General features: G+C 39.5%; 1 protein-coding gene across 1 annotated transcript in view; it reads left to right on the top strand.

Annotated features, from left to right (window-relative positions):
* ZFHX4 (zinc finger homeobox 4) overlaps positions 1-21,998 on the top strand; it is a 180,864-nt gene that overhangs the window by 25,442 nt on the left and 133,424 nt on the right. Inside the window, exons 2-3 of the mRNA XM_028500720.2 lie at positions 1-345; positions 1,215-1,717. The exon at positions 1-345 is cut by the window's left edge and continues 2,291 nt beyond it. Of these exons, the coding sequence (XP_028356521.1) occupies positions 1-345; positions 1,215-1,717 (848 nt within the window). The remainder of the gene's footprint in view (positions 346-1,214; positions 1,718-21,998) is intronic.

Genomic DNA, 21,998 nt, shown 5'->3' with positions numbered 1-21,998 from the left:
GCCTCAGTGGCTGCGGGACCCCCTCTCCGTCCAAACCCAAGCAGAAACCCACCTGGCGCTGCGAGGTGTGCGATTACGAAACCAACGTGGCCCGGAACCTGCGGATTCACATGACCAGTGAAAAGCACATGCACAACATGATGCTTCTGCAGCAGAACATGAAGCAGATCCAGCATAACCTGCACCTGGGCCTCGCCCCGGCCGAGGCAGAGCTGTACCAGTACTACCTAGCCCAGAATATAGGCCTGACCGGGGTGAAGCTGGAAAACCCCGGCGACCCGCAGCTGATGATCAATCCGTTCCAGCTGGACCCGGCGACAGCGGCCGCTCTGGCACCGGGACTTGGTCAGTATTTACTGCTTTTCCGCACTGCTGTTAGTTTCTCATCACATTTAGATTTGGCGTGATGCACCCAGATAAAGTGGTGAGTGCCCACAAATTGGGGACAGTTTACGAGAAGGGACTTTCTCTTTAAGCTGGATAATCCAACCATGTGTGCTTCACTTCAAACCTGAATTAACTTCAGAGAGGAAGGAGTTAAGGGAGCAAGGACAGCAGAAGAGCAGTTGGCAAACTTTGTTTTCCTGTAACGGGTTGATTAACAAATACTGACGGGCATTCATTGCCTGTCACCGTTAGCTATACCTTACTCGGTTTGTAGCTTCAATTTCGGGAGTTATGCACTCAGGTATCAAACTTGAGCTTCCAAAGGGTATGCCATTATTTTTCATGAAAATTTTTTGGAAAATATTTTAATGTCTGTGATTGAAGATAATTAAACGAACAGTAATACCGTTACCTTACCCCAGATATTTGGCGATAGATTGCAGGCACGCATACAGTGTTAGCCAAAGCTCATCAAGCTTTCAGACGGATTGCGAAATAACAATTAGTGCTCGTGTACGTTTATCTAGGTGCTTAAATTGCAAGCACGTGACTGTGCTGTTATGGCATTGATCAACTTTCCTGCCCTCGAAAATACAAATTTCAGAATGACGTCATGCCCAGTAGGAGTAATTAAAGCTATCTGATGAGGGAATTTAGAAGTTGAAAGGGATGATTGTAATTGATCCTGATTCAATCCTATTACAGCTTTTTATAGTTTAAGCTCTAGAGAAAGCACATTCCTTGTCAAGACTTTATTTTACAGATTCCTTTGTGTGCGCTGTGTTTTCCAGTCTCTATTTTTCCTCTTAATTTTTTTTTTCCTGTAGTAAATAATGAGCTGCCGCCTGAAATCCGGCTTGCCAGTGGTCAGCTAATGGGTGATGACCTGTCCCTCCTTACTGCAGGAGAGCTGTCACCTTATATCAGTGACCCAGCGCTGAAGCTATTCCAGTGTGCTGTTTGCAACAAATTCACCTCTGACAGCCTGGAGGCCCTAAGCGTGCATGTGAGCAGTGAGCGCTCCCTCCCAGAAGAGGAATGGAGGGCTGTAATTGGAGATATCTACCAGTGCAAGCTCTGTAACTACAACACTCAGCTCAAAGCCAACTTCCAGCTCCACTGCAAGACTGATAAACATATGCAGAAATATCAACTGGTGGCTCACATTAAAGAAGGGGGCAAAAGCAACGAGTGGAGGCTGAAGTGCATTGCCATTGGCAACCCTGTTCACCTAAAATGTAACGCCTGTGACTACTACACCAACAGTGTGGATAAATTACGCTTGCATACCACCAATCACAGGCACGAGGCAGCCCTGAAGCTCTACAAGGTAAGCAGTGTCATCCATTTCTGTTGGCGCAGAGTAGAGGAGGGAATTAACTGTTTTGGAGCTTGGACCGCAAATCTGCAAGTTAAGGAAAAAGGAGAGGAAAAAAAAAAACAAAATAGAAGGGCAGGAGCCACAGTTTCTGCTTCACGTTGCTAAATGCAGAGCCTGTTGAAGTAGATGGAATCGGAAAATATATTTAAAGGATTTGCCATATGTCCCTTTTACACGTATCTCCGTGGGATTGATCGCTCTACTGGTTGCCCTTAAATAAAATCACTTTTCTGAGTGTTTCCATATATAACATAATACTCTTAAACCTCTTTTACTGATTGATCAAAAACAACATAGCAACACTCTTAGCTAAGTATTAATGGTTTCAGGGAGCAGGGGACAAAAATAGTGCTGCCTTGTTGAGTGCATCATCTTTTGTTTGGTGACAAACAAGGATGATGCAAACACGATGTGTGGTTTTTGGGGTTTTTTTTTTTCCCTGCAAGCTCCTGGTGGTATTGAGTAAAAACACGCCCTCCCTTAGCATCGGTTGTCAGTCTCCTACTTGACTCTGTTGTTATTTTGCATGACTTTCCCCAGCTAGTAAAGTTTTTAACCCCCTCAGTGGGTGTGGCACAGGTAAAAATGTTCATTGAATGGCAACTAGACTTTTACTGTTACCGGGGGGGGGGGAACTATACGGATGTAATGAACACGCACAAGTGATGAACATCATCATTGGTTAGATACCTTGTCTTGACTTTTTCCGAACCCTAATTACTGGTTAATTTATTTTCTGCAGTTTGTTTACTGGATTGGCTTGCTTGTCTTGGTTCATGTACAAATGTAACAGATTCATTTCTATGAGGAATAACTTGGTAACTTACGAAAACTTCTTTTGTCCAGAGGATATTAAAATTCAGAAAATATTGCAAGCCATTAGTCATCGTAACAAGCTCTAAATATGATTACAAAATCCATTTTGCAAGTGTTATCTATTGATTTATACTAGAAATCAGTGATAACTATACTATCAGGAGTCAACCAGTGATTATAATACCTGTGGCTCTTCTAATGCTCTTTCGAACTATAAACAGACCACAAAAAGAGCAGATTGTGGCTATCTCGAGCAGGGGCAAGAATTATTTATTTGGGTTGGCCTGCCACTATTTGTCTGGGCTGTTCCTTGAAGTTCAAATCCTGGATTGATGTACTGAGCGTGAAAACCTAAAGACGTGGTGTGAGAATTTGTAACGTTGTTCCTGTAATATCGGCTCTCTGTGGATCAATAATGAAAGCATTAGATTTGGGTTATACAGTTTGAGGGGAGTACAGGCCCTGACGTAAGATGGAAGGCTTCTAAGTTGATGGTATTGAAAATGTAATATAATGGATTAATTGTATTATAATTCATAGCTTTTACAGCAACAGTTGACAGCCATTCAGTTGTCAACTTTTCTTCTGCTGATACCTGAACTATTAAAACTTTTAGGACACCTAGGAGAAAAAAAATAAACATTAAGTGTGTATAAATAATAGATCTCGACCCTGGGAGCTATGTAGAATATTCATGAACTGTGTTTGTATTCACACAGCTCCTCTAACACTTTATATTAACATGTTGTGAATAGAAGATATAAATGTACAGACTTTTCTGTTTTATTAATCTCATGGGGGAAGCTAAAGAAAGGTAGAGCGTTCCTGTTTATTTTCTCAGGAAATGTTATTTAATTGTTTGACGATTATTTACACATGTGTATGTGTGTATTACGTTTATCCATTCATTCCATGAGTAGGGATTGACTACCCTCACTGTCTGTAGAGCAGTTTGCTAGGTGTCAGGGTTACCCTTGAAGTTCCTTTTCAGAGAGAGTTGGATGTTGTCTTTGAAAGTGTAACAGCCAGATGAGACAGAACTTGCTTATAGAGAGGGCCTTAAAGCAGAGAGAGCTTTAGATCCCAGAACCAAAGGCTATGTGTACTCTTACCTTAAAAATGTTATGTCATGTATAAATTGACTTTTCCCCCATCTTCTTTATTTGCTTATCTCTTAAATGCCCAAGTGTCCTTGTGGTGTGGTGTCTAAAAATGGTCAACAAACAAACAAAAACACACTTTGAGCAAACTTACCATGAATTAAAGGAAGATGGACAAGATAAATACTGGAGCCACTGAAACTTGGTATTGGGCAGTTGAACTATTATTATTTTGCATTAGCCTTCAAGGAGCATTCATTCTTTCTAGAAGTCACTAGAAAAGTTCCTCCGGAGTAGCAATGTGTTGAGGATGCTGTTTCTAAACTGATTTACAGGAACTGTGTGAGGCAGATCCAGCGGATTTTCAAGTGCGGTAATGAGGATATCAGCAAGCTTGGTCGGCTTGTGTCGGCAAAATAAAATTGCTCCATAAGTAACATTAATTGCTTTTAAATGAGTCCCTAACAAATTGGCCTGGGCCTGGAAAAAAAAAAAATGATGGTTTGTAATACGGCAAAAATATTAAAATTCGACTTAAAATGGTGTCTGAGCTAATGACTAGATAATAATCGCCTATATAAAATTCATTTTCATTAGGAGTTTAATTTACATCATTTTGCACCGTGAATTATTCAGACTTCAAGGGAAAGTGACAAGTAGCAGTTAAAAGACAAATACAGAGCTGGGAGAAAACAGCGCTTCTCCTCATTGACAGCATATTGATTCATAACACTCCAAATGTGGGGATCTGTCGGGGCAATTTGAACGGGCCACTTACCTCTTGCATGGTCAGCCTGAAGCAGTATTACCTCAAAGATGTGTGTGTCCTTATTCCAGTTTAAGGAGGTTAAAGGTTAAAGGTTAAGGGGTAGCTTAAAAGCATCATCTGCCTAGCTGCGTAACTTTAACCTGATCAATTTAATGAAAATCTGTTTTACAGATGTTGTTTTAATGTATTTGGCAGGGTTTAGGCAGCGTTAACGTTAGACGTATGCTAGTAAAAATTATTTCTTTATTTGACCAGAACAACACCTTTCCTTTCATGTTTAAGGTAGAAGGCTTGTGGGTTACGGTATTTTGGCAAAGAACCCGGAGGCAGAGTGTGTTGATGATTTTTCCATATGGACTCAAAAAAAAAGAATACCTTTATGTCTATTGCTAACGATGACTGCAAAAACAAACAAAGCTGTGTTCATTTTTTGGCAGTATTCTTTACCTTAGGAGTTTTTTCTCTTTTTTTTAAGGAATTTTGTTATTGTTAAGAAAAGCTTACTCCTCTCTTCAGGCAAACTTCTCTGAAGCAGTAAGCACTATTGAATTTTGATTTTTTTTTTTTTCCTCTGGAAATTTTAACGACGAAGCAAAATTGGGCTAGGAAATTCAAGCGATAAAATGAAACTGCAGATTGACCTTAATCTTCACTTTTTTTTTTTTTTTTTTTTTTTTTTTTTGCGTTACGCGGGCCTCTCACTGTTGTGACCTCTCCCGTAGCGGAGCACAGGCTCCGGACACGCAGGCTCAGCGGGCATGGCTCACGGGCCCAGCCGCTCTGCAGCATGTGGGATCTTCCCGGACCGGGGCACGAACCCATGTCCCCTGCATCGGCAGGCAGACGCTCAACCACTGCGCCACCAGGGAAGCCCAATCTTCACTTTTAATGTCTGAAAGTGTGTTTAAAGTGAGGCTAATAAGTACTGAATGCATAGATGGCTACAATCAGTGTTGCAAGGTAAAGTGTGTGTGTGTGTGTGTGTGTGTGTGTGTGTGTGTGTGTGTGTGCGCGCGCGCGCATCTGTATACAACGCCAACACAGTGTTCTCAGCTAAGCACTTTATTAGATTTGATTATGTTTTCCCAATTTCAAGCCTTTGCATCCTTTACAAATTTCTGTCGATTGATATTCACATAATGAATCCTCAATAAATATTTGTAAGATGAATAATGGACTAATGCATGAACTGAGACGTATTAAAGAAACTCCTTTACTTCCAACTCTCATTAAAAAAAAATGCACTGCAATTTGGTCTACCCCTTAAATGATCCCAATCCTTTTCCAAAGTGTCCAGTAGAAAGATGTAATGAAAACCACTTAGCACTACACGTTCCAAGTGAGAAAGAACAAATAAGACTTTGGTAATATTTCAGATTTACAGTTTACCTTATTCTTGCCTTAGAATGACCGAGACTTTTCTGGCCAGCTGATTGGTCGACCACCATCCGGTGCAGGGCATGCAAATACGCTTGCCACACCTGTGCTTTAGCTGCTTTGATAATATTATACTGTATTTTTAAGTGAGATGGTCACAGCTTCGCTGGTTCAAAGTCAAAAGCTTAATTATACTAGTTTTTTTTTTTTTCTTCCTGCATCTGCTAGTTGTGAAGGAGAATCATCTGTCTGAATTCCATAATGCTGTTTTCATATTTGGATTTCAAATTGGCTGAGGGCAGTGAATGAATCTCTTGTCTCCATGGTGAGCAAAGGACGACGCGTGGGACTTAGTCCTAGGTAACTTTTAGTGTAACATTCCCCCAAGGAACATTTTTGGAGTTTTCTCATTATCTATGTTATGGATGAAAGAATCCGGGTTAAGAAGTGAAATCAAGGTGCTGGGGAGGGTCACAGAAGAGAATGCAAAAACCACGCTGGGCAAAGTATGTGGCAAGGAAATAAAAAATGGAATAATTAGCTTCACCTGCCTTTTCTGCTGTTTCTTTTTTTTAACTGGTAGGAAAGAATAACCCAATCAGTTTGGAATTAACAAAGAATTACGAGCATTTTCATTTCAATAGCCCTGAGCCCAACTTTGCAATTTAAAATCAAATATACCCGATATGTACCATTTCAATTATTGAACTGTCATTGTCCCAGTGCGATGGTAAAAGAGGTTAGGCGATTGCGTGGTACCCATATGCATAAAAGTCATTGTGCAAAAGGAAATTGGAATATGTGTGTGTATCTACAAAACCAAAACAGGTTTTTCTTAATCTTATTCTAGTCATTTGTTTAGATGAAGAAAGCTGTTTTCAGAGATAAACAAAAGTTTTTCTTTTCTGTTGCTAACCATCAACGTGAATATGGAAAATTTTGCACTTTTTGTGTTAGTTTCAGATTTCTGTTCCTTTCAAGGTTGAAATGCAGTGTGAAATTTAATTTCAGTTGCAGGACTTATTTTTTAAAAAAGTAATCACAACTCAAATTATTCTGCTGTATTCTCATATAAAAAGACAAGGCAGAGGTTGAAAAAACAAGTTTCTGTAGTAGAAAAATACATGCTTGCTTAATACTTATAACTAATAAATATACAGATCAAATATAGGTCAGCTGGTTAGCTAATAGCAACTAATAAATCACTAGTGTTTTCAGACCACAATGTAATTGGCCAGCCCTACTACTATGTCTACTTCTGTTTTTAAGCTTGACATTTACTGAAGCACAGCCATGTGTTGGAACACGGCTACTCCAGCACAAATATGGGCATTCTCACTGCATTCACATGGCGAGAAATACGTACTACATTATGAGCTGAGAACCCTCTTTGTATTCCACTAGGAAGAAATGACCAAAAATGTCTGTCTATCCAAATACGTAATAGATAGAGAGATACACATATATATATAGATATATATATTGATACATACCAATCCCTAGAAGGATTACTTTAGACCAGGTATTAACAACTTACTACATCCATGTCAGGATAGATAAAATGATTTTTAATGTGTGAAATTGTTAACAAACCCAGACGAAATTTAAAGACAGCAAAGCGTGTCATTGGAATCCTCCTATTTTGTTTCTGACACGTCTTTCCTTAACTAGTGCTACCATCTCCCCACACATCAGGCACACGCCATTATTCTCTTCTCTCTTTTGCTGAAATCCTTACTGTTTTCTCATCTAGAACTTCTCTTCGTGGAAGTACTCCGTGTTGCGAGATTACCCGTCTAATTCCCCAAAGAAAACGAGCATTCCTTTCATTAAGGAGGAAAGAAGCCTTTTTCATAAAAGCAGAGTAGTGCATCCAAAGGTGTAAATGACTTTCAAGTCTTTCCCAAGGTGCATTTGGTTTTTAAGGAACCGCTTGACCTGGATGAATTTCTAATGTGTGAGGGGGGGGACAGTGGTTACATCAGGGATGGGGTTGTGATAGGGCGGTGCCCCACCCTAAGAGCTTCCTGCATTTCCCTTCTTCCGGATACACACACGCGCGTGCGCGCGCGCGCGCGCGCGCACACACACACACACACACACACACACCCCCCACACACATCACACCCAACCCTCCACTTCAGAGAAGCAGTAAAAACTCCGGCACTACCATTCACTTCACTCCAGGACCATGTCAACTCAGACTTTGGGATTTATGTTACTGTTTTCGTATAACTTGTGCTCATTCTGTCTCATGTGAAGTGTAGGTATGGTTTAACCCAAATTAGTAAATCCCTATGTGTCCCCCAACCTGAGGTCATTTAGGGAATGCAGACAAAGGTGTTATAACTCATAATGAACGTGCCCTCCCTGTCTGTTTCTTTGGATTCCACGTAATCATCCGTGTCAGTGGAGCTCGTTTAAAATCGCTGAAATGTTCAGATGGGTCCTAGGATGCCACGCGGTAAGGCGGCCAGAGTCATATGTTAAGCAGGCCTCGCGCTGCCGAAAGGGTCTTGGCCCGGGGTGGAGTGTGGAGGAGCTGGCATGTGCGTAATGACCACGGTTCTGTTTCCAGAACATCTGGTCGGCCTGAGTTCTACTGGAAATGCTTTACCAAGTTTGCTTGGAGTCTGAGTCTCTGCTTAGGCTGAGTTCAATTAGACGTGGAGATTTGTTCATTATTCAGATAATTCAAGCCTTCAAAGGCACTTTTTTCCCCCAAATTATCAGTGTATTGCGGGAGAGTTTATGATGATATGATTATTCAAAAGAAGAACAGCGATGGAGGCACAGCCCCCAAGAACCCTTTAGGAAACATCTTCACAGATTCTGTAACCTAGGAGGAGTATGGTGATTGATGTTCTGTTTGCAGAATGTCCAAATGACATCCCAAGTTCTACTTCTAATAAATACAGAAACGTTCATTACGCACTTCCTTTGGGCCAGGTTTTTAAATGTCTCTGTTTATGGAGGTTGTATCCCATTAAGGAGGAAGGATACAAACCATCTTCTCTAAGGTGATGCCTCCTAACTCACTCTGTTCTTCCAGTGTGGCAGGGACATTAATCAAATTAAGGGTTGAATCCATATACTAGCCCTTGAAAGCTTCCATGCTTTTATTCAACAATGGTTGGACAAAAGGCTGAGTGTGACTGCTTTCTTGGGTCATCAGTAGTTGTAGAACAATGTCACTTGTATGTCTTGGCTGACTCATTGCTCTCTTGCAGTGTACGGCTTTGTTAGTCAGTTTCAGACAAAGGTTATGGTGGGAATTACAGAGCAGGATAGAGCTTTTCTATTTCTTGGAACATTTATGTTGTTCTTTAAACATGAGGATGGTGCCACTGATGCATTGCCTAGAAAATGAAGAAGAGAACCACTTACTAAAGAATGCAGAATGTGTCAGATTATAACTTCAGTCAATTCCCTTGTAGAACCAGGATGCTACTTTAGTTTGAGTCTTGGAGGATCTTTCTAACTTCAGTCTGCAGTGCTGTCGAGAATTCTGCTTAAAGGTAAATTATTGTAATGACAGTTCTGTATTATCACAAATAACAATTACATGTGGCAACATTTCATTTCACTCAGTTTTATAACATTTTATTAACACTCTAGGTTTCCTAAAGGAAAAGTACTTTTGCAGCTTTGAATATTATACGTACATATATTAAATATGTATATGTAAATATAAATGTGTATTGAGACCATACTCTCAATACTTTATTGATACAGATTTTCCTAAATACTTTCTTTCATTGGAAATATTAGGAAGCATAGAATATACACTTCTCTCTCCTTGTTGCTTGAAGGATAAATGTTAGGGTTATATTTTCTGATTACTCAATTTTTAGGGAGTAGTGTGGAGGACGGTTAGGGTTGAAGAATTCTTTGTCCCTGGATATCTGCTGATAAAAATTAGTGGAATGCAGTGCCGAGGATGTAAAGAAATGAGCTATTGATAAGTCCAACTGTATTGCTTAGTTCGAGTTTGGGAGGAAAGCTTTAAAAGTCTTACACACTGATTTTCAGTCCATGATTATGTGTCTTGTGTCGAGAAGAGCCTTATTTATAGATAGGGTTGGTAAATGACTGTCTATGTGTGATTTACAAGCTATTGGAAAGAATCTCACCCCAAATATCCCTTCTTCTGATGCCAGTCTATTGTCAGTGACACCGTATTGATACTTGACTTATCCATTTATCACCTCTTAAAATGGCACAACTTTTGGAACAACAATCGTAAGTTAAAGCATTTTATGTGCATTGTCTCATTTACTTTTCCCAACAGTTATATGTTGTTATTCCCATTTTGACATATGAGGAAACTGAGACTCAGAGCAAAACTCCTTGTTCAAGTCCTCACAGAGAGTAAGAGCACGTGCTGGGGTTCTCACTCTGGTCTCTTTTCAACCCAAGCCTTAGCCTACGGTATGAGGCTTTGCTAATGAAAACGTTTTGTTGTAATACTTGAGAACAGGAGGAACAGAGAGTGAGAAAGGAAGACAAGGGCTGGGGGCCTCAGAGGCAAACAACCGTTTTGCCCAGGGTTAGTTATTTTGGAGCCCACCTTTATTCCTTCAAGTTACGGATTCCCTTAAAGGCACTGCAGATGCAATGTAGCGTAAGAGCTGGCTGGCAGGGTTTGCACCCACGATTGCAGTCAACTGACGTGATGAACTTACACCTCTTGCGGGCATCTCCAAGCCCGAAGGAGAGACGGCTGGTTCAAACTGTTACCTGACTCTTTCCTATCACAACAGAATTCTTTCCCTTTAAAGAAACTTTCCTCTTGCTGGCATTTTGGGGTGTTTGGTATATTAAATAGTAAAGGACTCATAGAATATTTATCACTTCGAGTGCCTGAGCTCTCAGTGTTTGCAAGTTAAGCACCTTTGGAAGCTGCCTTAATTCATTCAGGTCACCAGGGTACTTCAGCAGTAATGTACTAAATGGTACCCTGCTGACCTGAAAGATGGAATGTGCCTCCCTAAGCATTTAACTTCCTACACAGCAACAAGTAAAGCACAGTCTGCTCTCTGCCCAGGACCTGAGTCTCCTCTTCCCTCCTCCTGACATCCTTATAACTACTGGAGGAAGTCCTATTCATTTGCTGCGTAACTAGCATTTTTAAAAAGAATCTTGTTTTGAATTATTATTATTTTTTTATAACTTGTATCTTTTACTTCTTACTTTGATTCATTTCGTTCCAAGCTTGCAGGAATTTTCTTTCCACCATAGGTTTCTAATGCACTCCCTTCCTCTCTCTCCTCCTCGCAATTTTGCTAATGATTCCAAGGAACCGGCCCACATCTTTTTAGAACTATTGACATGGACCTCCCTTAGAGATGCTTGAGGAAAGCTTGCCTTCCTGAATCTGGCTACCGATCCTGCAAAAAATTCTCAGTCATTGACCCCGCTGCAGTTGACCGTACTCATTAACGAAATACTCTTTTAATGGAAAGTAAGAATAGTCTTAGTTTTGAAGTGACCGAACTGTTAGCAGGAGAGAAGCTCCCAATACCAAAGCTGGTGCGTGTAAAGGATGCAAGGACATTTGGATAATTATGATGGGCAGTATCATCTTTTCAAGACTTTAAATATTTCTGACTATGGATTTGGCAGGCCTGAAAATAATACTAGCATATGTCTTTAGAGCCTGAAGTCATTCATTGTTCAGCTGTGGGAAATCCGGTAGCAAGTCTGATTGCCATCCCCTCTGGAAGAGTGTCAGTTTACAAAGTATCGCCTTTAAACTCAACATATATTCAGCACTTACCACTAAGTAACAGGGCAGGTGACACCGGACATGAGGGAAGGGGAGAATGATTCCCCAGTTTACACCAAATAAATAGTGTTGTTTTTTAAAATAAGATTAACATGCTAAAATGGAAAATATGTGAACAGCGGAACACACCTTTCAGAATTTATTTCATTTGGTGAGTTGATATTACACAAACTTTGGAAGGGAGAAAACGCTCTCCTACTTACTATGATACACTATCACCGCTTTTTAAACAGAGGCCCCTCAATGTCTTTTGAGAAAGAATTTGACTAAAAGCAAGTTCTGGTTTAATTTATTTGTTTTGGTTTATTATCATTTTTATTAGCAAATTAAGTAATTTAAAAAATCCTATTTGGATGGAACCATCGTACCAAGTTTTTCCATCATGAATATTTCCTGAGAAGATACTCTCCAGGCTCATAACCAGATTCCTTAAAAATAGATCCAAAGAGAATTCATAAATAACTTTCTTTTTTCCCAGAGAAATAGAGTCTCTGGCTCTGTTAATTCCTTAAATATTAGAAAAACTAAGATGGGTTTTATGAAGAATTCTTTAGTTTTTAGAGTATTCATTCTTAACATGGCAAGAGAATTACCATCTTTAAGTCAAAAATGCAAAACTTTCCTATTGCTTAATTGTGTCGACATTTACTTAGATGTATGTTTCAAAATAGACTCTCAGGTATAATATTTACTTATAAGCTCCTGTAGCATGTACTAGGTCCTTTTATTTCTTCCTGTAGAACTGTGGCTACCCCTTTAAAAGTAATGGCTTCATAACTTATTGGAAAAGCACTGATACAGAAGTACATCGAAATTGATTTTTTTTTAAAGTCTGTGAACACTTTTCTAAAAAGTGAACCATTTAATTCTTTATCAGTGGGTATAGAAGAATGTGGATGTATTCAGTTCTCACGTGTTTGGTGATTATAAAGTCAAAATGCCAGTACTCCAGTGATGTTTTCAGTATGTATCCAAGGAGACCTCCCCATACCTATTTTGCTCAAACCCTGAAACAAACTGCGTGCTCGTGCACGTGTCTGTGTGTCTGTGAGAGAGAGAAATGAGTGAGAATACAGTATACGAAGACTTATTTTTAAAAACTGTTGAAGATTATGAGTTAATAATTAATGTCTACTTATTTTGTTTTAAAGTAGAACTCAGAAATCTCTTCCTGCAAATTGTAAGTGTTCTCAGTCCCTAGAGGTAATACACCTTTGATGAGGTTGCGCAAGACTCGTCCACAAGCCCTGAAATCAGTTCTGTATGTACACATGACTAATCAAAGGTTCAGGGAGCAGGTTATGATTTGGTAAAAGTGATAGGTGCTCCAGAAAGTAAATGGCCTCACCAACTGGGGGAGCACATGTAGCCTTTTTTCACCTTATAGAAGGCAGGTCCTAGTCCCACCATTGGGGCAGGTATCTTTTTACAAAGGCTTGAGCACTGAGTCTTCTGAAAAGTTATCTTTTAAAGCAAAGAGTTTCTCAAATTAATAGCTGTCTAATGAGTACTCTACTCTTTTCTTCGCCTTAAGTTCACAGCAGATACAAGACACTTAGAGTCAAAAGTATCCTTGAAATTCAGGGAATTAGGTAATCAGAACAAATATCTTCTTAAACTGATCAACTGTCGATGTCCATAGGGGAAAATGATGAAATAAGACAGATTTCTCAATAATTAAGCATGAAATTATTTAGGAAAATGTGAGTAAAAGTCTCAAGAAATCAGTTCTAAAATAGAAAAGGGAGGAACTAAAAGAACTAAACTACAAAACCTAACATGTGGGCAGTGCAGCGAATGTTGAGGCCATTGTATTCTGGTTTCTTGCTGCTTTTTTTAAAAATCTGCAACAGCTTTGTTGAGATGTAATCCATGTACCACGGAATTCACCCATTTAAAGCATCTAATTAAAGGTTTTTTAGAATAGTCACAGAATTATGCAATCATCACCACAATTGATTTCAGAACATTTTCAACACTCCAAAAAGAAATCCTGTGCCATTTACCCCTCCCCCCTCGATAATCCCAACCTCCCCTGTCCCGGCCCTAGGCAGCCACTAATTGCCTCTGTCTATATAAACTTGCTTATTCTCAACATTTCATATAAATGGAATCATACTATGTATGGTCCTTTGTGACTGACTTCTTTCACTGAGCATGTTTTCAAGATTCATCCATATTGTAGCATGAATCAGTACTTCATACCTTTTTATTATGGAATTTCCATTGCATGGATAAACTACATTTATTTATCCTCTCATCAGTTGATGGGCATTTGAGTTGTTTCCACTCTTTGGCTATTATGAATAATGGTGCTATGAACATTTGTGGATAGGTTTTTGTGTGGACATGTGTTTTCATTCTCTTAGGTTTATACCAGAAGTGGAATTCCCAAAAGAGCAATCACTGATATTAACTGGACTCAGTACTGCTGGTCACTTCTTATTTATACCTGATCAGCTTCTTTTCCCTTTCCCTTTAAAAAATATTACACATGTTTATCACTCTTCTAATGCTCTTTATTCATCTTCTGCTCCATGGCCAACGAGTGCAGTGAGAAAAATTTGAACATTTATTGAGCACTTACTAGGTGACAGGTAATCTTCTAAGTTCTTTAAATATATTAACTCATTTCATTCTAACAGCAAACCTATTAAGTAGGCATTATTATTATACCCATTTTGAAGATGAAGAAACTAAGGTGATGAAAGCTTAATTAATTTATCCAAGGTCACATAGCTGGTAACAGTGCCAGCTGAGTCAGGATTTATACTTGGATTGACTTGTTCCAGCACCCACCGTCTTAAAGAGGACCCTTTGTCCCAGTGAAGATACATTGAGAAAGATGTCTGGAAAGGAAGGCCTTATTTGTGGCATGTAAGAGTATAACTGTAATAGCTGATCTTTGGGAAGGACATCCTCTGAGAGGGAAAGAAAAGAAGTAATGATGAGATGGATAGAGATTTAGAGATTTGGGAGCGGGTAGTGAGGACTGGCAAATTAGAAAAGTCACTGATGACATTACATAGTTTTTAGTTCTTTTTTATGGCAGAATGTAAACCATTATTTGGTTTATACAATGTTCTTTGAAAAATGTTTGTGAACTGAATTCTCCATATCGAATGAAAAATTGGTATATTTTATGATAATTACTGAAACACATTTTGTTAGACTGGTGTGTTAGTAACACACAAAAGCTTGTTTGTCCTCATTGCACTGTGCTAGTGAATAAAACAAACACAGAGGGTATATGAAGCAGTTCCTGTCCTCAAGAAGCTCTTCAGGTTTTCGAAGAAACTATACAATGCGTTTTATCTGCGCTTTATTTTCCCTTGTGAATTGTCCCTAACAGCTTTTCTGAATTCCAGAGGTTTGTAGGGACATTTTTAGTCCTCTATATAATGCATTTTAGCAATGTTTACTCCTTTGTGTCATCCAGAAAGTTAATATTTAGATTTCCTGTGGTATTTACGGAAGAAATTAGATTCCTGCCTTGCAGAACTTTGATAAAGTGGCTGTTTGTTTCCACACAAGATGTCCCATTGTTGAAAAATAATGTGAAAAATAATGCACAGTAACAGTATAAATTTTCTCTCCCTCTTGCCTCCCATTCCCCACCTATGTGATGTTTTGTGAGCATGATTTTTATGTTTTCAGAGTGGTAAAGATGTGGATAAAGTGAAGTATTACTCGGTGCTTTTTTTTTTGCTAACTGGAAGGATTCTTTTTCTTTTTCCAGATATAAAAACAAAAATAGACTAGTTTCTAATAGCTAATCTAATTAATCAGTGGTAAATGGTCTTGATATTTTATCTGTAGGTATTTCAGGCATCATCCTATTTTATTCAAACACTTACAAATGACCTTGACGTTTTCAATTTCCAAAGACCTCCTGCTTACACGGGTAGGGTAAGGTCAGGGCTTGGGCTGCCAGTGTTCCTACTGTTAGAACATAACATTGCATAATTTCTCCTTTCTGTTTTACTCTGAAAAAAGTTTATAAGGAAAAATTACGCAAGAAAATATGATAAGCTCTCATATTGTCTCAGGCTAAAAGATTCCCTAGAGCTGCTTTCTTGAGTCTGAAACACAGTGAGACTGAAAGATTGGATGACTATTTCGGCACTTACATCCAGGAACGCTGATGAGCTTAATAAGCCTTGACAAGGCGGGTATCACTTTTGATGCCCTCCCATTATTAGTATATTGGGGGTGGGGTGCGGTGGGAGAGTGTGGGGTGATGTCTCAGAGAAAGGCAGTGGAAGATATGCCCACCTATCTCCCTGCAGCCCTCTGTAGCTCAAGAAAAGTTTAAAAGAGTTAGGCATTTTCTGTCTTGAAGCATCCAGCTGACTTTCTCACTCTTGATGTGGTTTTTGGCAAGCGTTTCTGTGCCTTAGTTAATATATTAGTAAATGGAGGAAAAAAACACTCCAGTGAGTTCTAGAGATCTTAATTAAGGTAAAAAAAATAGCTTTGAAAACGCATTCTGAGATGAAAGCTTTTCTTATATGTGGAAAATATTACTCTGTCTTGTCAGCACATCTACTCCATTGGCATTGCTCTTTGTACTTGGAGATAACTTCTGCTTTTCTTATTATTGGTAAGACACTTCCCTTTTTAATTTCTGTGGGTGCACTTGGTTACACTACTATATCTAGGACTTGTCTGTCATTACTGAAAAGCCATTCTTAACTTTATCTCTCCAACTGGCCTTCAATTGAAATTTGCTTCGAAGAGGAATGTAGCTATACTATACTCATCAACTTAAATATAGCTCAGAGAAAATAAGTATTTGTGTATCCTTTTATGTGCTTTAAATTCAATATCCATTCTTTTTTAGAAGTTTGCCCGCAGAAAAGGAACTGTGTATGACACTTTTAAATACCACTTTTCAAATCTGCCAAGTGTGAATTTGCAAATGTGTAGTAGTAAGTGGAGCTCACACAGCTGAAAATGAACGTTTAAAGCTTCTGTGTCTGGCATGAATTTGCTTCTGCCTTTTGGCCGCTGCCACAATTTTTTCATCCATAAAATGGGTTCTGAGTTACCATTATGATTAGAAAGTCAGCATTAACTTAACGGTCGTTGAGATCTGGTCTACACATAATCACGTCTGTCATTCTTAGAGCTGAATTTATTCTGAGCTTTAACAAGTAGTTCATCTTAAATTGCTGAGGTAGTTGCACGTATTTATCAGGTTTCAGATTTTCCATTGTTTTGTTTAATCTGCAGATATATGTTTATGTATTTTTCTTGTAAACAGGAAGCAGGGTAATAATTGTATATAGAGAAATAACTAAACCACATCTCTGAATCCCCTGTTCTTTATTTACTTATTTAACTAATCATGTCACTTAATCTTTGAGAGCCCACTCTGTCGGGCCCTGTGCTGGGGAATAAGGATATGGCATCAAACAAGACAGACACAGGCCTTGCTCTGGTAGAGCTTACAGTTTAGTGGAAGAGACAAGCATTAAACACAGAATCACATATGAGGCAAAGAAACAATTTTTTCTTTTTTTTTTTTCTTTTTTTTTTTGCGATACGCGGGCCTCTCACCGCTGTGGCCTCTCCCGTTGCGGAGCGCAGGCTCCGGACGCGCAGGCTCAGCGGCCATGGCTCACGTGCCCAGCCCTCCGCGGCATGTGGGATCCTCCCGGACCCGGGCACGAACCCGTGTCCCCTGCATCGGCAGGCGGACTCTCAACCACTGCGCCACCAGGGAAGCCCAAGAAACAATTATTTACCTTTGTGAACAAATAATATAAGTAGTTGTTTTTGATCTGGCACGTTTATTTGTGTCATTAAGTACATAAGTATTTGTGTAAATCAAACTCTTCCTCTACTCTTGAAAGAAAGTGAAGAATTTGAATGAGAGCCTGTATTGAGGTATTTAGGAAAGTAGCCGGGGCTGAACTGAATTGACTTCGCTCGATATCGGCTGTCCTGTAGAAAAAGGCATTTATTTAACAGTGAGATTTGATCAGAGCGCAAGCACTTTTGAACTTGTGTGTGGGGGATCAGGAAACGTTTTTGTGAAAAGACATTCTGGAAACGGCTGCATATCCAGTTGACGGATTTGTGCAGAATGTGTGTGGAAGGCTGAATGAACTAAAGGTGAACATGAGATTTCCTGTAGGAACTTTCAAAACACACTGACGCCAAGGCCACCAACTCTGGGGGCGGGGTGCAACCCGGAATCTCTTCATTTAAATGGATGATCCTGGGCTTCCCTGGTGGCGCAGTGGTTGAGAGTCCGCCTGCCGATGCAGGGAACGCGTGGACTAGTGGGCTGTGAAAATCACCGTCGATCCGAAGACTCCTGAAACGGTAGTGACTGTGGAGGGTGTACTGAGCTGGGCTGCATTAGCATCTGTACCTCCTTGTTCAGAAGAGGAAGCCGTGTCTTCCCCTGTCCCTTGTGTTCTCTCCATTCACGGACTAAGACTTTGCTAGAGTCTGTCAGTCCTGCATACTCTGTCTGAGGAAGTCGTGGAAGGCATAGGCCTCTGTCTTGCTCCTGTTTTTGCTCCTAAGGACAAAAGTCTGACCTGTTTGGATATTAAAAAAAAAAAAAATCCCATTTCAGTAGGAAAAATGGCAAACCTTTATAAAGAAAACCTTTCTGCACAAAACAGCTGTTTTTTTGCTGAAAGTCTGGCACTTCAGTGAACTGTCGGGCCAAGAAACTACTCTCTCAGTCCAGATGTCGGTTAAAAAAAAAAAAAAAAAATCTAAGGCCCCTGGATTGAATTTTGGAGGAATATCTTTGCTGGTAAATTTTTGGAATCATGCGTTGCCTCATCATAGTTGCAGAAATCCACTCTTCTCGTACACAAAGATATCCCCAGGCAGCAGATATATAGTCTGTTTTCTAAACAGGACTCTTATAGGTCTCAGGAGAGTCAGCTTCCACAGGCTTGCAGGGTTGTACGCTCATTTGTAGCTCTCTGTAATGATTCTGCAATTTCTCATTTTCTTGCTATTCTAGGAAGGCAGATCCTGAGGTTTGTTTTTTGGAGTTTTGCATATTCTCTTTCTTTCTCTCCATAGATGTGGATATAAGTGCATGTGTGTGGGTTGTGTGTGAGGTGTGTGTGTGTCTGTGTGTGTGTGTAGGTATAGATGTGTGTATGTATGTTTGTATATCACTTTACCTTCTTTGTGAGAGAGAACCGTGTATTGTATCATCTATAATTTGACAATTTTCTTTTAATGATACCTGTACTTTTCTTTTCTCCCAAATATACCATCTAATACAGATGCACTGGCAGCTACAATGACAACCAATGCTAAAAAGAAGCAAGTAAATACAGTGATCAATTTCAGAAGCAACAGAAACTATATTGTCAGAACACACAACCCTGGAAAAGTCATTGTATTTAACCACTTGCATGTTAAAGACTAGATCTTTGTCTATTTCATAAAGAAATGCTTTTTTTTTGTGGATCAACTTGAAATAATCAATCAGTTCTGTGCTGACCCCTGATCTACTGTAAAATGCCAATGCCAAACTGTATCTGTAACTGTATCCCACTGGCCGTATAGCCTGTGTCCCACAAAAGACCCGGATAGAACAGTCCCTCTTTCCCACCAACTGAAAGAGCAAGCTAATGAAATAACCGAGCTATTTGCTTAAAAACAATCAAACCAATCATTTCAAGATCTTTCTATTAATTTGATTGGCTAGATCAGTTACCTGAGTCCAGCTGATGCATGTAGATCAGTGCAGAATAGAAGTTTCCTGCCCTGCCTGGGCTGAGCCTCCGGCATTTGGTTATCTAAGGGTGATGTTCCGTGAGCACACATAAGTGTATATAAACCTTTGGAGGTTTGTGCTCAAGTAAAAGACATAGGACAGCGTTACATGTTTGTGTGACCTAGAGCGTTTTGCTCTACGATGACGGACATCTCATCTGCCTGTGCCAGTATGAATGCAAGGACATTTCATAGTCATAATCTGTTAATACCAGTTAGCAGTGTCACAAATTAAAGCATTAGTGGATTTGTGTTGCTTGAGGAAGCAACTGATATAAAATGCCAGGAGGTTGGAGGAGTGGGGTAGTTGATTGTACCATAATTCTACATACCATGGGGTCTCCATGCCTTGGAGTATACCTTCACAGGGAGATCATGAATAGTTCAGTGGGGAAAAGTGGGGAAAAGATATATCATTAAGATATCATTAAGATGCATTAGACTAGATACATCCTCAAGGGAAAGAATTCTGGTGACTAGAAGACAACAAAAACCAAAAGAAGATATCCTTTTATTCACAGAAAAAGAAAGATTTTACTATGTAAAAAAAAAAACCAAACAAACCAAAAAACCGTTCATTGTACAGACAAAAAATTCTTCCCAGCATTTAAAGAAGTGCATTTTCTTTTTTTAAACTGAAGTACAGTTGATTTACAATGTTGTGGTAATTTCTGCTGTATAGCAAAGTGATTGTTATACATATGTATACATTCTTTTTTATGTTCTTTTCCCTTATGGTTTATCACAGGTTATGGAAGATAGTGCTCTGTGCTATACAGTAGGACCCCGTTGTTTCTCCATCCTGTATGTAATAGTTTGCATCTGCTAATCCCAAACCCCCAATCCATCCCTCCCCCCCCCACCCTCCCCCAGAAGAAGTACGTTTTCTACATTTGCATCGTTTTGGGTCTCTGCTCACTTAAATAAAAACTTAATGATGGTTTTCAAAATATATTTTTACAGGAAATGTTAATACTCCTGTGACAGAGATTTTGACCAAATCATTAACGTTGATACTATCATGAAGGACATATAACTCTCTTATCAAGAGAGCTGTCACCTGGGAATATGGAAATAATTGCGTAGATTATGGAAGGACTATTAGATTAAATTTCCTCTTTAACTTTAGTAGTGGTTTGAAAGAGTAATGCATTTATTACTGTAGCACATTTTGTATTTGCCTAGGCATTTAAATGATTTTTCATATTTCTCCCTTTTTAGCCTAGATTATGGATATATTCTGAGAGAAAGTTATAGGGACTAACAATTACAAAGAATGAGACCCCGTGGTTAAAATTATATGCACATTGAACTACAATGAGGGTATTAAAAGTATTTCATCCCATTTGTAAAATATCTTCCGTGACTATGAAAGGGCAGTATTTTTCCAATTATATCTGCTTTAGCCTGCAACTGGATTACCTTATAAGAACTCTTACAAAGCAAAGAGTCCCAAAATAATTGAAAGTGGAAGGACAGATAAGCTGGGCATATAAAGGCCCTGACCAAACTTCTCTCAATAGCATTCGCAGGACAGGAAAAAAAAAAAAAAAAAAAAAGTTTCTCTTGACTCCTGTTCAGGCCCAGGTGACCACTTTAAGCCTTAGCATCTGGATGCTTCTTATTGACAGGGAGTGCCTACTGCATAATTTCTAGCTCAATTCTCCAGTGTCTGGAAGATTGCATTTTGACTCTCCCCAATATTAATAACCAGATTCGATCCGAGGCCTGTCCAAGGTCAGGTGGACGGGCCAGGTGAGCCTGTTTGTCTGTGTGCAGGAACTGTGACATCTACTCAGAGTGACAGGTGTTAACCTTCGGGCCACCGAAAGGAGCCTCTTCCTGCTGGGAACAAAGAGCCCCAGGGGCTGTGGCTGCCTACTCCTCCTCCCACCCACCCCCTGCTCATAGTATTTTCCCACATGATACCCTGTTGAAGGAATGCATTTCAGAAGAGGTAAATGATTAAAATCAGCTCAATAAAAGCAATAATATCTATTTGTATTCTTGTTCAGAACTTTGATTCAGATTTGACAGTGTTTTATGTGGATTGATTTTGCACGGCTTTTCCTTTTTTAGGTGAACGATGCAGCCATGCTAGAGCGTGGCATGGTTATTCCTGAAATGCCCCTCGGTTTTGCACGTAAATTAGTACAGAAGCTCTAGAGTGTGGGGTAAGACATGTTTTAGAAACCAGATAAACAACTCTGGAAGTTCCAGAATTTGTTGTATTCTACTATGAAACATATCAAATAAACTCTTTTGGAAAAAAAAAAAATCTTGCCTCTTTCTGGGTAAAAATTCCTAAGAAGCTATTTGATTCCTAATTGATTTTCTACATCAGTTGTTCATTGAATAGATAAGTAGTGCCTGTGATATTTGATTACAGAGCAAGGCACCCATTTAACCTTCTGTTCTTTCCAGGCCAGAATTTCAAATACAATAGAATGTTCCTCCCCGAGGCTCAGCAGGATTAGACAGCTAGCAGTAATCCCTGATACGCTGAAATAGACCTGATAGAACTTTACCTCACTTGTTTAGGATTACCGTCATGAATTCAGCTCACCCCGCAGCATTAACCCTTTGCGGACTTGGGCTGGGCTGCTCTATCAGTAACAG

This window comes from Physeter macrocephalus, chromosome 15 (genome assembly GCF_002837175.3).
Source record: "Physeter macrocephalus isolate SW-GA chromosome 15, ASM283717v5, whole genome shotgun sequence".
Lineage (NCBI taxonomy): Eukaryota > Metazoa > Chordata > Mammalia > Artiodactyla > Physeteridae > Physeter > Physeter macrocephalus.
This window is presented reverse-complemented; position numbering and strand designations above follow the sequence as displayed.